Raw genomic sequence first — 12,141 nt, forward strand, 5'->3', positions numbered from 1 at the left:
GCAATCCTTGGTATTCTTTTACTTGCAGATGCATGACTCTGATCTTGGCCTCCCTTTCACTACATGGTCATCTTCTCCCTGTGCATTTCTGCCTAAATTTCTTCCTTCTTATGAGAAGACCAGCAAATAGATTTAGGGCCTACTCTAACCTATGTTTGGAGAAGGTCACATCCTTCCATCAAATTGTCAAAACATGTATAAACCAAACTTAATCATGAGAAACCATCAGCCAAATCTAAATCAAGAGTTATTCTATAAATAACCAACCAGTCTCCTCAAAAGTGTCAGAGAGCTGGACATTGAGCTGAATGCCCATAATCCCAGCCACGTGGGAGACTGAGGCAGGAGGATTGCTAGTTTGAGATCAGTCTGGGGAATTTAGTGAGAACCTGCCTCAGAATAAAAAGTAAAGAAGGCTAGGAGTATAGCTCAGTGGTACAGCACCTCTGATTCCATCCTCAGTGCCACACACATTTAAAAAAAAAAGTGTCAGATAGCTATAACATCCTGATAGAAAGAAAACTAAGGAACTCTCACAGATTGGAACAAACTATGGAGATAAGATAATGAAATATAATATGGATTTCAGATCAGATCCTGGAAAGAAAAAGGATATTAGCGAGGCACCTGTTGAAATCCCAATGACTCCTTTTATAGTTAAATTTTGTGTTGATGTTAATTTCTTAGTTTTGATAAATGTTCCTTGGATATATAAGCTGTTAACATTGGAGGAAGTGGGGTAAAAGGGTGTAGGGGAACACTTTGTACTATTTTTGCAACTCTTTTGTAAATCTAAAATCATTTCTAAATCAATTTTTTGAAAGATTATGCATATATTGAGTAATTAGATAAGTTTACTTGTAAATAGAGGCAAAGAATTTAGAGGGGAAATCATCTTTAGTAAAATACATGTAGGTTTGTCCATCTTGTTCTGGGTCCTGTTCACTTGAGAGTTCACTGTTCATAAGGCGACTGTGCCATGTGCTCCTCATCATTAGCCATTGGGCAAATTAGCTTAGCAGAGGCATATAATCAAACATTTGGTCAATATTTTGTCTCTGCCACCTTAGGTATGTGACCTTGTGGAAGTACTTGTGCTCCTTGAACCTCAGCATATTCACCTGTATAATGGGGACAATAATCTTAGCTCTCTCTTGGAATGTTTTAAAAATAAGATGGCTTATTCTCAGCCGATTCCTCCCAATGCCATTAACACCAGAGGGAGAATCTGTAGGAATTTTTTTGAAGGACATGCTACACAGCAAGCTGTTATGTCCCCGGAAGAGGAGGGATAGGGCTATTTGAAGTACAGTTTGTGTCTTGGAAGGAAGCAGAGGCAGGAGAGGTATTGGCCATTGGTAAATGAGAGCCTTTGGAAGGATAAGGAAGGACTTGGCAATGGGAGATGTCAAAGGAAGTGAGAACGCAAGGGTATTTGTGGTGACCTAGATGTTTTGAAGGGTGAGAATCTTGCCCATAAGCTGTAGAACAGTGTGAACTGCTGTTTGGCCCTGGGGAATGGGGTGATAAAGTCAAGGCAATGGTACACTAATTTAAACTTTAAACTTATTTGATTGGAGAGAGGCAGAGGGGAAATGAGACTCTAGCCCTGATAAGAAGTCTCAGCCTCTTAAGTAGAAGACAGTGTTATTGTAAGAATGAAGAGAAAAGCATGAATTTGGGAGATAGAAAAGATGGGGGTGGGAGAAAGCAAACCATGTCCGTAAATTTAAAAAAATACAACAGGATCAGAGGACTCCTGTCCATGGGCAGTCTGACCTTGAAGGGCCCTCTGTTTTCTCTGTGTGTTTCCAAAATAAATCAGAGTTCACCTCCATTAGATTGCTTTATGTTATGGAGTTAAGTGATCAGGAGCCTGTTGATGGATTTCTTAATGAGAGGGAATAAATAAACAAGTCAATAGAATAAGACAGACTTCAGGGAATCTGACAGCTGGGCTGGTGCTTGCTTCTTCATCAAGATGCCTGCCCTGGAATTTAAATGTTGTGAAGTAGTTCTTCCAGCTTTCACTATCCAAGCATTGAGGGCCTTTTCCTAGTCCAGTCTGTATTGGTTAAGAGGTACTAAAATTCAGCAGGTTGTTGTTGTTGTTGTTGTTTTCATTTTACCAGATTTCTGTTTTGGACATCTATCTCTCTGGTGTCCTCCTTCACTAGGCCTGTACTAACAAATGGACATCTATCTCTCTGGTGTCCTCCTTCACTAGGCCTGTACTAACAAATGACATAAAATACTTGGGTGACATCTGTTTATTTCTAGTTACAGTGTTTGTACATTTGCAAAACCATTTTGTGTACATTAAAAAAAAGTACTTTCTAAAAAATGTGGGAAAAGGGCTGGAGTTGTGGTTCAGTGGCAGAGTGCTTGCCTGGCACATGAGAGGCACTGGGTTTGAGCCTCAGCACCACGTAAAAATAAATAAGCATAATAAAGAAAAAAAAGTGGGGGTTGGGGATGTGTCTCAAGTGGTAGCGAGCTCACCTGGCATGTGCGTGACGCTGGGCTCAATCCTCAGCACCACATACAAATAAAGATGTTGTGTCCGCCGAAAACTAAAAAATAAATATTAAAAAAATTCTCTCTCTCTCTCAAAAAAAAAAAGAAAAAAAAAAGTGGGAAAAAATAACCATGTGCCAGGCACAGTGGCACATGCCTGTAATCGCAATGACTCTGGAGGCTGAGGCAAGAGGATTTCAAATTCAAGGCCAGTCTTAACAACTTAGTGAGATACCATCTATAAATAAATAAATAGATAAATAAATAAACAAATAAAAGGGCTGGAAGTTAGCTCAGTGGTAGGGTGCTTCTCAGTTCAATACCCAGTACCACAAAAATTTTGAAAATACTTCCTACCATGGAGAATTTTGGCTTGTACCATAGGTGGGATTGCTTACTGAGTCCTTTGTGTGGTACACCTGGTTTTGACATCTATCGACCTGTAATCAATCTCTATCCCCTTACCCCAACTTTGTTTTATTTTAAAGTAAATCCCAGGCATCATGTCATTTCTTAATGTGTTCTATTTGTACATGTTAATGATCAGGGAACGTTGGTGTTTTGTTTGGACTTTGCTTAGAAAATTAAGAGAATAAAATGCAGGAGGATAAGGTTCACTCATACAAAATGTAAAGTCATATATATCCCCTGTTCATCAGGAGAGGAGCCTGCATGCCCAGCCCCAGGGAGAATATGCAAATCTAGCTTATGTGTGAGAGTGAGGCTTCTATATATATTGTCTTTGGGTGACCCCAAGCCAGATACAGCATACATCCTATGGGCCTTAAGCTAAGAGTTTCTGTTTTTAAATAGGTGAAAAAGAAGGAAACATGTTTTTACATGAAAATATTCTGAAATTTTATTTGCATGTCCATAAATAAAGGTATAATGGGCTTTAGCCACATTCATAATTGTACCTATTGTTTATGACTGACAGCACAGATGAGTAGTTGTGACAGGCTGGATGCCCCACAAAGTCTGAATTACTTACTTTCTGGCCCCTCACAGAAAAAGCTAGGCCTGGTGTAGGACATAGGCTCTGGAGTACGCTGCCTTGGCTTTAAATCCTCGTCTCCTTTTTTTTTTTTTTTTTTTTTTTTTAAGCTTAATGACTTTAAGCAAGTTGACCACTCCATGCGTCAGTTTCTTTATCTTGAGAATGGGAATCATAATAGTAGTTAAATTGTAGGGATAATGGTAAGAGTAAACTAATATATTTTATATGTCAAGCACTGAGATAAGTTACTATGACCAGTATTAAATTATTATTATTTATTTAAGCTAAAGTTTCTCAGTCACTGTGAGACTATAACTTCTTATTTCATATGAAGATAGTGAAAGCCACCTATAGGGTGACGAGGTATATTAGACAAACTCTTGGGAGAGTAGTTTCCAGCCTACACAGAGTCCTATAAAGGATTCCCTAATATTTCCAAGTGTTTGAAAGGCTATTTTATATGACTCCATCAACTCCTGGGTAAAATGTCTACTGACTCAGTCAGTTCTCACTTCTTCCTTGCAGTACAGCAGTCTAATTCCCTATGCACATGATTGCGTTTCCAGCCCCTCCTGGGCCGTATCTGTAGCCCAGTGAAGGTAGAATCTCAGGGCAGCTGCAGACATAACATGGATCATCTTCCTAGTATTCCATCCCCACTATGGCTGCAAAAAAACAAAGGAAATTAGTGAGGGTTTCCTCATTAATATCATAGTTATTTCATTGAAACTATTTTTGAAGGAAGAAATATGCCAGGTTGTATGCATTGGTAGACATTTTTTTATGTTACAATCAATTTGTTTTGGTTTTTACCTCTTGGGAGGAAAATATAAAAATCATTGTTTCTCAGAAGGAATATCAAAATCCATTTTGTTTGTAACCCTAAAATGTATTTTAAATTGCTGGATCAGTTCTACCTGTATGCCTTTCTTCATTCTCTTTCCCTTTTTGCCACATTTCCCTTCTTTTAGTTTCTTCCTCCTTTTCCCAGCTTCCCTGCTCTCTGAATAGACAAAAAAAAAAAAAAAAACTTTTTTTTTTTTTTTTTTTTTGGATAAATGTCAAATGCCAGGCCAGGCTGGTGATATAGCTCTGTTAGTAGAGTGCTTGCCTCACATGCACAAAGCCCTGGGTTCAATCTCCAGCACCACCAAAAAAAAAAAAAAAAAGTCAATGCCAATTTATAATAGAAATTCATGGCAAACTTGGTACAGAGAGAATTATCTCTTCTCAATAAACAATGACTCTTCCATTCTTTCAGCAAACATAATATAATAATAATATATATAATGATGAAATCTTAAGAATAATCACTTTAGTATTAGAAATTAGAGTAGTACACTCACTATCTTGCCTTATAATCAATAACATACAGGTGGCTCTAGCCAGTGCAATAAGAAAAACAAATGTCTTAAAATCTAGAAAATATGAAACAAAACTATTGTTATTCATGAAATAATACCTACAGAGAATATTCATTGCTTTTTTTTAATCTTTTTTTTTTAACCTCTTTAGTGATATGCCCTCCTGCCCTCTCTTAAAATAATGTGGTCGAGCTGGTGTGTGCCCTTGAAACAGGACATCTTGTTCCTAGAGTAGGCATTGATCTTGCCCAATTTGATCTGGTAGCTTTAGTAGCTTTAGTTGTTGGACTAGGAAGCCTCTCTGTAGGTTTTGTTCTGTTGTCTCTCTGCAAAGCCTGAAAGCATCCCTGGTATTGCATTTGCTAGTTCTCAGTAGAGCTATTTATCTAGAATCTGGAAACATTTTCCCTGAAGGCTCTCTTTAGACAGCAGTAAAATGTAGCTGGAGACATACTGAGTAAATGGAAAAGAAAAATCAAATTAGGCCAAGAATTCCTCTTAATCTCCTATTTTCACAGAAGCCCTCAAGGAGAACACCATAATTCATACTTCCCTCATGAGTCAGGCAAAAATCTCCCCCTACAAAGATCCAATAACCTGGAAGTGTTCTGTTTTTGAACTTACACCTGCCTGTATTGCTGGATGATAGCAATGGATTCTGGTTCAGTCCTTCTTTACTTGAGAATTTAAGATTACCAGATAGCAGCCTGATGTTCACTTGCAAATGGGCAATGCCTCAGGAAAGCAGTTTTAGTTTAGAATCTTCTGTAGCAGCACTGTGCTGAACCTTCAGAGGAACCCACAGTTGCATTATACATATATCTTTATAGCTACATAGCTAATGCCCATCTGACTGGGTTTTGTGAAATGGGCAGCAAAGTCAGCAGAACCTTAGAAAAGATGACACAGCAGGTGGAACAGAACTGGATCATCCCTCAACTTGCCAAGTATGCAGCGTCTTCTTGTCCCTTTTTAAAGAAAAAAAAAACTAGCTGCTATTTGCCTTTCAACCTCTCCATTCTGATACAGAATTTTTGACCCAACAACTTCAGCCACAAAAATGAGAACCAGAGGCTCTGGACTCTGAAGTACATATAGGATTATCTGAGACCAAGTCCCGCTACCCCAGGGAATCCTCTGCCTTCTCAATTGCTGCAATGCAGTTTATGCCACCAAAGGTAGAGTTATCATGATCTTAGCATTTCCAAACCAAAATAGGAGCCATTTAGAGAAATTCAGGGGATGCTTAAGAGGCTGTGTGTGTGTGTGTGCACGTGCACGCATGCGTGGATTCAATGCTGGTGGTGCAGCTCTGACGTAAAAAAAAAAAAAAAAAAAAAAAGTCCTCTTTTAGGCGCAGATGCTCAGGAGCCAGACACCAGACAGAGAGCATCCTGAAGGGCACTGTCAGCTGAAAGAAAGACTGTTAGACCTTTCTCTTCAATACTTACATCTTTGTAACACAGTGTCTCTTATGTTGGAAGATTCCTCTGTCACATTTTAGAACTAAGCCTTCTTGGTGGTCTGAGAGTTTTCTACTGCCTGTTCAACTTTGCATGCCAAGAAGCCAGGGAGGTCCCCGGCAGCCCGGATTCATTCTCTCTTAGAAAAGTATATGACTGCTTTGAGAAATTATGAAGTCATTCTTAGTCACAGTGTGGAAGTGTTTTGAACTTTTGAGGGGGTTAAAATTTTGAATTTTTCTATTTAAATACCATAGAACTCATGGACAGTCTATTTCAGAGAAGACTTACAATTTTTTGAGGCTGGCAAGGGCATAAAATGACAGGAGAGCTTCTCAGCAGAATTCCAGATTTACAAAGGATTTTTCCAAGCACCTGCTATGTTCAGAATATTCTGCAGGGATGTCCTGAAGAATCAGAAGTTCTGGTTTAACCCCTCAAAACTTTGAAAGCAATGGCTGAAAAGGAAAGATGAGCACCTGGGGGCTCCCTCTGCAAATGACTGAGGTCTGCCACAACTGGCTACTTTGGCTTTTTCCATCAAAATCTGGTGTCTTCATGTGCTGTCCAGCATCTACTGCAGGTCAGATGGAGCTTAGGAAGACAAGGGTAAACTGTTCTCTTTGTCTTTGGAAAATGTTTTGTCTTTCATCTCTCTGTTCCCCATAGCCTGCTGTTTTTATTTATGTAATTCTTGTCTTTAAAGTCGTTGGGATGGGTAGGCTGTCTCTTGCCCATCGTCCAGTTTGGGAGTAACTTGCAGATTTGCAAATAGCATTTTCTGTGGAGGGATGTTCAAAATTTGTGGCTATAAATAGTATAGAAAGGAATGCCCATGGTACAATTTTCTCCTTGTACATAGTCTTTTGCAATTAGGTTTATATTTATGAGTATTAATATTTAAATAATGCATTTAAAATACATTGTAAATATAAAGATACTTTTCATAGGATCCCAGCAATAAAACTTCCTTTCTTTTAAAAAATAGATTTTTAACTTAGTGAATTAAGAAAAGCAATCTTTGTGCTTTTGAAAGACCACTTTGAAAAAGAAGAGTAGCTTTAGGGGAAATGGAGAAATGGTTTGTAAAAAAGATGAAACCACAAGCAACAAAAGACACCTGCCTAACAAGGTCATTTAATGGGAAATCAGAGGTCACTTTTCTCTACAGGAGTAGGAAAGATGATTTTACAAAGTGGAGGCTTCCAAATAAAGAGCTGGCAGATACTGTGGGTGGGGAAAAAGGAGATCCCTGCCCTGTGCTTTTCTCTCAGAAGCTGCCTCTGTTGACATCCCCTGTCATTTATCCTTTCCTGGCTCCTAAGCTAGGTCACCTCTGCAGAGCTGGAGTAAGACAGGGCATTTTTGATGTTCCACAATTTAGTGTGCAACCAGCAGCTTATGAAGAGGGACATGATTGTGTGGTAGAATAAGGTTGTCTCCAGAATTGACCTTGACATTTTCCTTTTTTTCCCCCCCCTTACAGGAACCTAGTAATAAACGGGTCAAGCCCCTTTCCAGAGTCACATCTCTGGCAAACCTCATCCCACCTGTGAAGGCCACCCCATTAAAACGCTTCAGCCAAACTCTGCAGGTAAGATGGACACAGTGGTTTTCTGTAGAAAGGGGCATCCTTATACTACCCAGATTTTCCCCTGCTTTCAGACTGACCAAATTCAATGCTTGTCTCAATAGTAAGAGTACAGATGAGAGGGCAGAAAGGAAGAAAAGTGTTTTCAAGTTGCAATCTAAAGTCAGGCAGAGTCAGAACCATTTCTCTTGTATTTTTCCTCACGATTGTATTTCCAAGGCATATGCTTCATCTAGATGTTCTCTTACAGGTTTTGTCCTAAACTATGTATGTGCTCAAAAGAAACCCAGCACATGATATGAGCTGGGGGGGGGGGCGGGGGTGACGTATAACAGAACCTGGTGGCAGGGTCAGCAAACTGCAGCATGTGGAAAAAATGTAGCCTGCCACCTGGATTTTGTTTTTATGGCCTATGAGGTAAGGGTGGCTTTATTTTTTAAATGTTTGGAGAGGAGCAGGAAAGAAGAATGGTATTTCTTGATATATGAAAACTATATGAAATTCAGATTTCATTATCTATAAGTAAAGTTTTGTTGGAACCCAGTCATGCCCATCTGTACTTTTTCAGTGATTGCCTTTGCACCCCAATGGCAGAGTTGAATAGTTGTGACAGAGACCATATTGCCCACAAAGCCAAAAATAATTACCATCTGGCCCTTCACAGAAAATGTTTGCTGATCCCTGGGTTAGACCCTGGAGTGGAAGTACCTTGGCTCCGATCTTAGTTGCCTCACTGAAAGACTGTCACCTTGGGCTAGTAATTTAACATCTCTAGTTCTCACTTTTATTCCTTATGGATAAATTTTGCCACAATGTCACCAGCTCCTTTGTAAAATCGTTGTAAATATTTATGTGACAGTATATTCAAAGGGTCTCCTATAGTGCTTTGGCCCTTTGTTAGCCATCTAGGGATGTGGCTCAAGCAGTAGCACGCCTGGCATGTGCAGGGTGCTGGGTTCAAACCTCAGCACCACATAAAAATAAAATAAAGATGTTGTGTCCACCGAAAACTAAAAAATAAATATTTTTTAAAATTTCTCTCTCTCTCTTTAATAATAATAATAATTTATTAATTAATTAATTCAGTAGTAAATATTGGTTACTATAGTAATTTTTTAGTTAATGAGTGTTTGTAGTTATTTCTCTTTCTCTCTCTCTCTCTCTCTCTCTCTCTCTCTCTCTCTCTCTCTCTGTACTGGGGATTGAACCCAAGGGTGCTTAACCACTAGCCACATCCTTAGCCCAGGTTTCTTTTATCTTTTGAGACAGGGTCTTACTAACTTGCTTAGGACCTTTCTAAGTTGCTGAGTTTGGCTTTGAACTTTCTATCCTCCTGCATCCATCTTCTTGAGCTGCTGGGATTGTAGGCATGTGCCACCATGCCCAGCTGTAGTTATTCTTAAACTCCTGATGAAGTTTATTTTTTTTTAAAGTGAAAATTGAGATTTATCTAAGGCCTTAGACCCAAGTGTCCTCTTTTAAACTCAAGCCCACAGAAATCATGCCATGAAAAGGCTCACCCAATATAGCTGAACCATTTCAAGTGAGCCATTCTTTTTTTCCCAAATACCTTGGCTTGGCAATATTATCCTTGCTTTCTGCATCCTTAAGAAAATTGTGAACCAGAACCCCAGACATGTCTCATGTGACAAAAATCCATGACTTAAGAACTCTTTGGGGTTCTTCCTTACCCAATTTCTGTCCGTGCTTCTTCACAGTTTAGCCAATATACCATGACTCCACAGAGTCCATACTGTTCCTGCCACTTTCCTATAGATGCTATCCCTCTCCAGAGTTCATCCCTTGGTGCCCATTCCTCTGTTAACTGTGCCAACAGTTGCTCCCAAATGAATCCCTCATCACCTAATTTGCTGTAGGTTTGGCTCTGTTTCTCTCAGTGGTTAGTCCCCTGGGCCCCTAGTTACACCCTGATCTTTTTTATGGAAGAACAGAGAAAAAGAGAATAAGGTCAACTGGGGAGCCAGATGAAGGACTGCAAAACTAGTGAAGAAGGATGTCTTTACCTGCTCTCTTTTATGACCAGTTCTGAGCCCCACTGGACAAGCTCATTGCCATCAGCTTCCCCTGAAAGAGTCATCACCACCTGATTCATGTCTGGTCTTTCACTGAGTTCTGCTTTTTGGTAATTCTTTAGCCTTCTTCTGCATTTGACTATTTCTTCTGCATTCTAGTGACTGTGATTCAGGTTCACTCTGCAGCATTTTCTTCTCTTGATTATGGAACACCCCCATCACTGGCCATCTCTTCCTGTTGTTTTCCCCTAGAATGTCCCACCCTGTGCCCAGGAGGTCCTCATTCATTCCACAGGCACCGAATAAGACCTCACCAAGCACCATATTCTTCTTCCTGCCTTCCTGTTGCTCTGTTCTGTATGGAGTTGCTTTCTTATAGATTCATGGCAGAGATGGGCTTAGGTTCCCATGTGTCAATAATGAGTTGGACCAGAGTAACTAGCCACCTGTCACCTACGGATGTTCCCCCACTCTCCTTCTAACACTGGTCCGTTTGCCTCACTTGCTATCATTGCTTTGCCTGAACTATAGACTTTTGTATTCATGCTCCTAGGAAAAGCAGCTTCTGTGTCTCCCACTGCAGCCCAGCTCTGATGATACATTGCTTTGAGATCCTCCATGATCTTGCCCTCACTATCTTTCTTTTGGCTTCTCAGGAAATCTTCATTTCTTTTCTCCTATTTTTGGAAATCCTACTCAGGAAATATTAGAGAAAATATTTGATCACCTTGGAAATTTTCATTGACCTGGAGAATTGGGAAAGAAAGAAATCATGTCTGAAATCCAGTAGACTAAGATCAAGCAAGGTTGAGAAAGCCAGACCCGAGGGAAAACTGAAATGTAAAAATTGGTTTTCAAAGCTTCAAAATCTTTTTTTTCTTTTTCTTTTTTGGCAAAGGAATTTTTCTATTTACTTTTTTCAAATATGATGAATTGCTGACTCTAGCTGTACATATGGGACAGAAACAACCTGGCAGAAATAGAACAGTTATTCATATAGTTATGCATAAAGACACAAAAAGTACTTGAGTAACATGTTTATTCTCAAGTGTTTCCTGGTGGGGGTGGAGAGGTCAGTGAATAGAAAATGCACCCTGTGGGTTGTAGTCAGCCTTACACAGCATGTCCACAAATGATCCATGAAGCGTGGAGAATGCCATCTTGCCCACTAGGTATCTCTGCAGCTCACCTTGGGGCACGCAGTCCAACATTATTTCCATTCTGCATTCTGCAGCATTATTTTCAGTCCTAGCATCCCAGTAACTGCTCCCTGACTTTACTGTTTCCCTCAGCGACTAGACTGGGTGTAGATGCTAACATAGCTTGAGGAACAGGAAGGATAAGGAGGACAAGCAGGCCTCACAGGGATGTTCAGTAAACCAATTTTATATCCTTCTGCAGTTTGTCTGGAGCTCCAGGACATTTCTAATAGGGAAGAAAGAGAATCAGGAAAGTCTGGGCTGCCTGAGCCTCTAAGCAGCCATTCATCCTCACCCACATGTATATATTATTTATGCCTTTTCTCTTCCAAAAATGACTTGGGGCTGTCATGGAGCAGCTTGATTTTCTGTTGCAGAATTCCTTTTCCCTGGCTCCTGGCATCTTAGATGTGTATGGATCCCTTTGGATATCCAATTATGTCTCTCAAGTAAGGTTCCTTTTCATTGTAGGCTAAGAGATGACTGAGGCCTGAACACAATGCTTTCATCAATACAGGAGCACTTAGTAGGTCTTCCTCTGGTTCCTTGGGAGAGCAGTTATCCCATGAGGATATCAGGAGAGCTTTGGGCTGGCAGCCTCCCTCAAAAGACTAAAAGCCCCGTCACAAATGTGAGTGGTCCTTGGAGCACACAGCAGGATTTGTTCTCTCTTGCCTCCCTGAACCCATATGGGCTGGGGGCTTGGGCCACATCACAAAGGCTGCATTTGTTGATGTCGGGAAGGGACAGGCCGACGTCTGCATGGCGCTGTGTCTGCTTCCTTTCCAGGAAGGTTAGTGGGTCTGTAGACTGGAGCACAGATGTCTGAATCCCTCCGGGTCTATAAATTCCCTCCCTGGACTGCAGGAGAGGAAAACCTGGCCCAGGTCCGATAGGGGCCAGAGTGTACTCCCCTGGTGTGGAGTGGGAAAGTGAGCTTCCTGTGGGCTGGCAGCTTGATTCTCCCTGCCTCTCCT

At 40.4% G+C, this 12,141-nt stretch overlaps 1 protein-coding gene across 8 annotated transcripts in view; it reads left to right on the top strand.

Moving 5' to 3' along the window:
* The window catches only part of Arhgef3 (Rho guanine nucleotide exchange factor 3), a 311,883-nt gene that overhangs the window by 261,725 nt on the left and 38,017 nt on the right, over positions 1 to 12,141 (top strand). For 6 of the 8 annotated variants that reach the window (XM_078038366.1, XM_078038365.1, XM_005317224.5 and 3 more), the window contains one exon: positions 7,828 to 7,935. In XM_078038366.1, the coding sequence (XP_077894492.1) occupies positions 7,828 to 7,935 (108 nt within the window). Of the gene's footprint in view, positions 1 to 6,713; positions 6,951 to 7,827; positions 7,936 to 12,141 lie in introns of those variants that run through there. The other 2 variants (XM_078038367.1, XM_021731258.3) reach the window with 2 other exon arrangements.

Source organism: Ictidomys tridecemlineatus, chromosome 2 (genome assembly GCF_052094955.1).
Source record: "Ictidomys tridecemlineatus isolate mIctTri1 chromosome 2, mIctTri1.hap1, whole genome shotgun sequence".
Lineage (NCBI taxonomy): Eukaryota > Metazoa > Chordata > Mammalia > Rodentia > Sciuridae > Ictidomys > Ictidomys tridecemlineatus.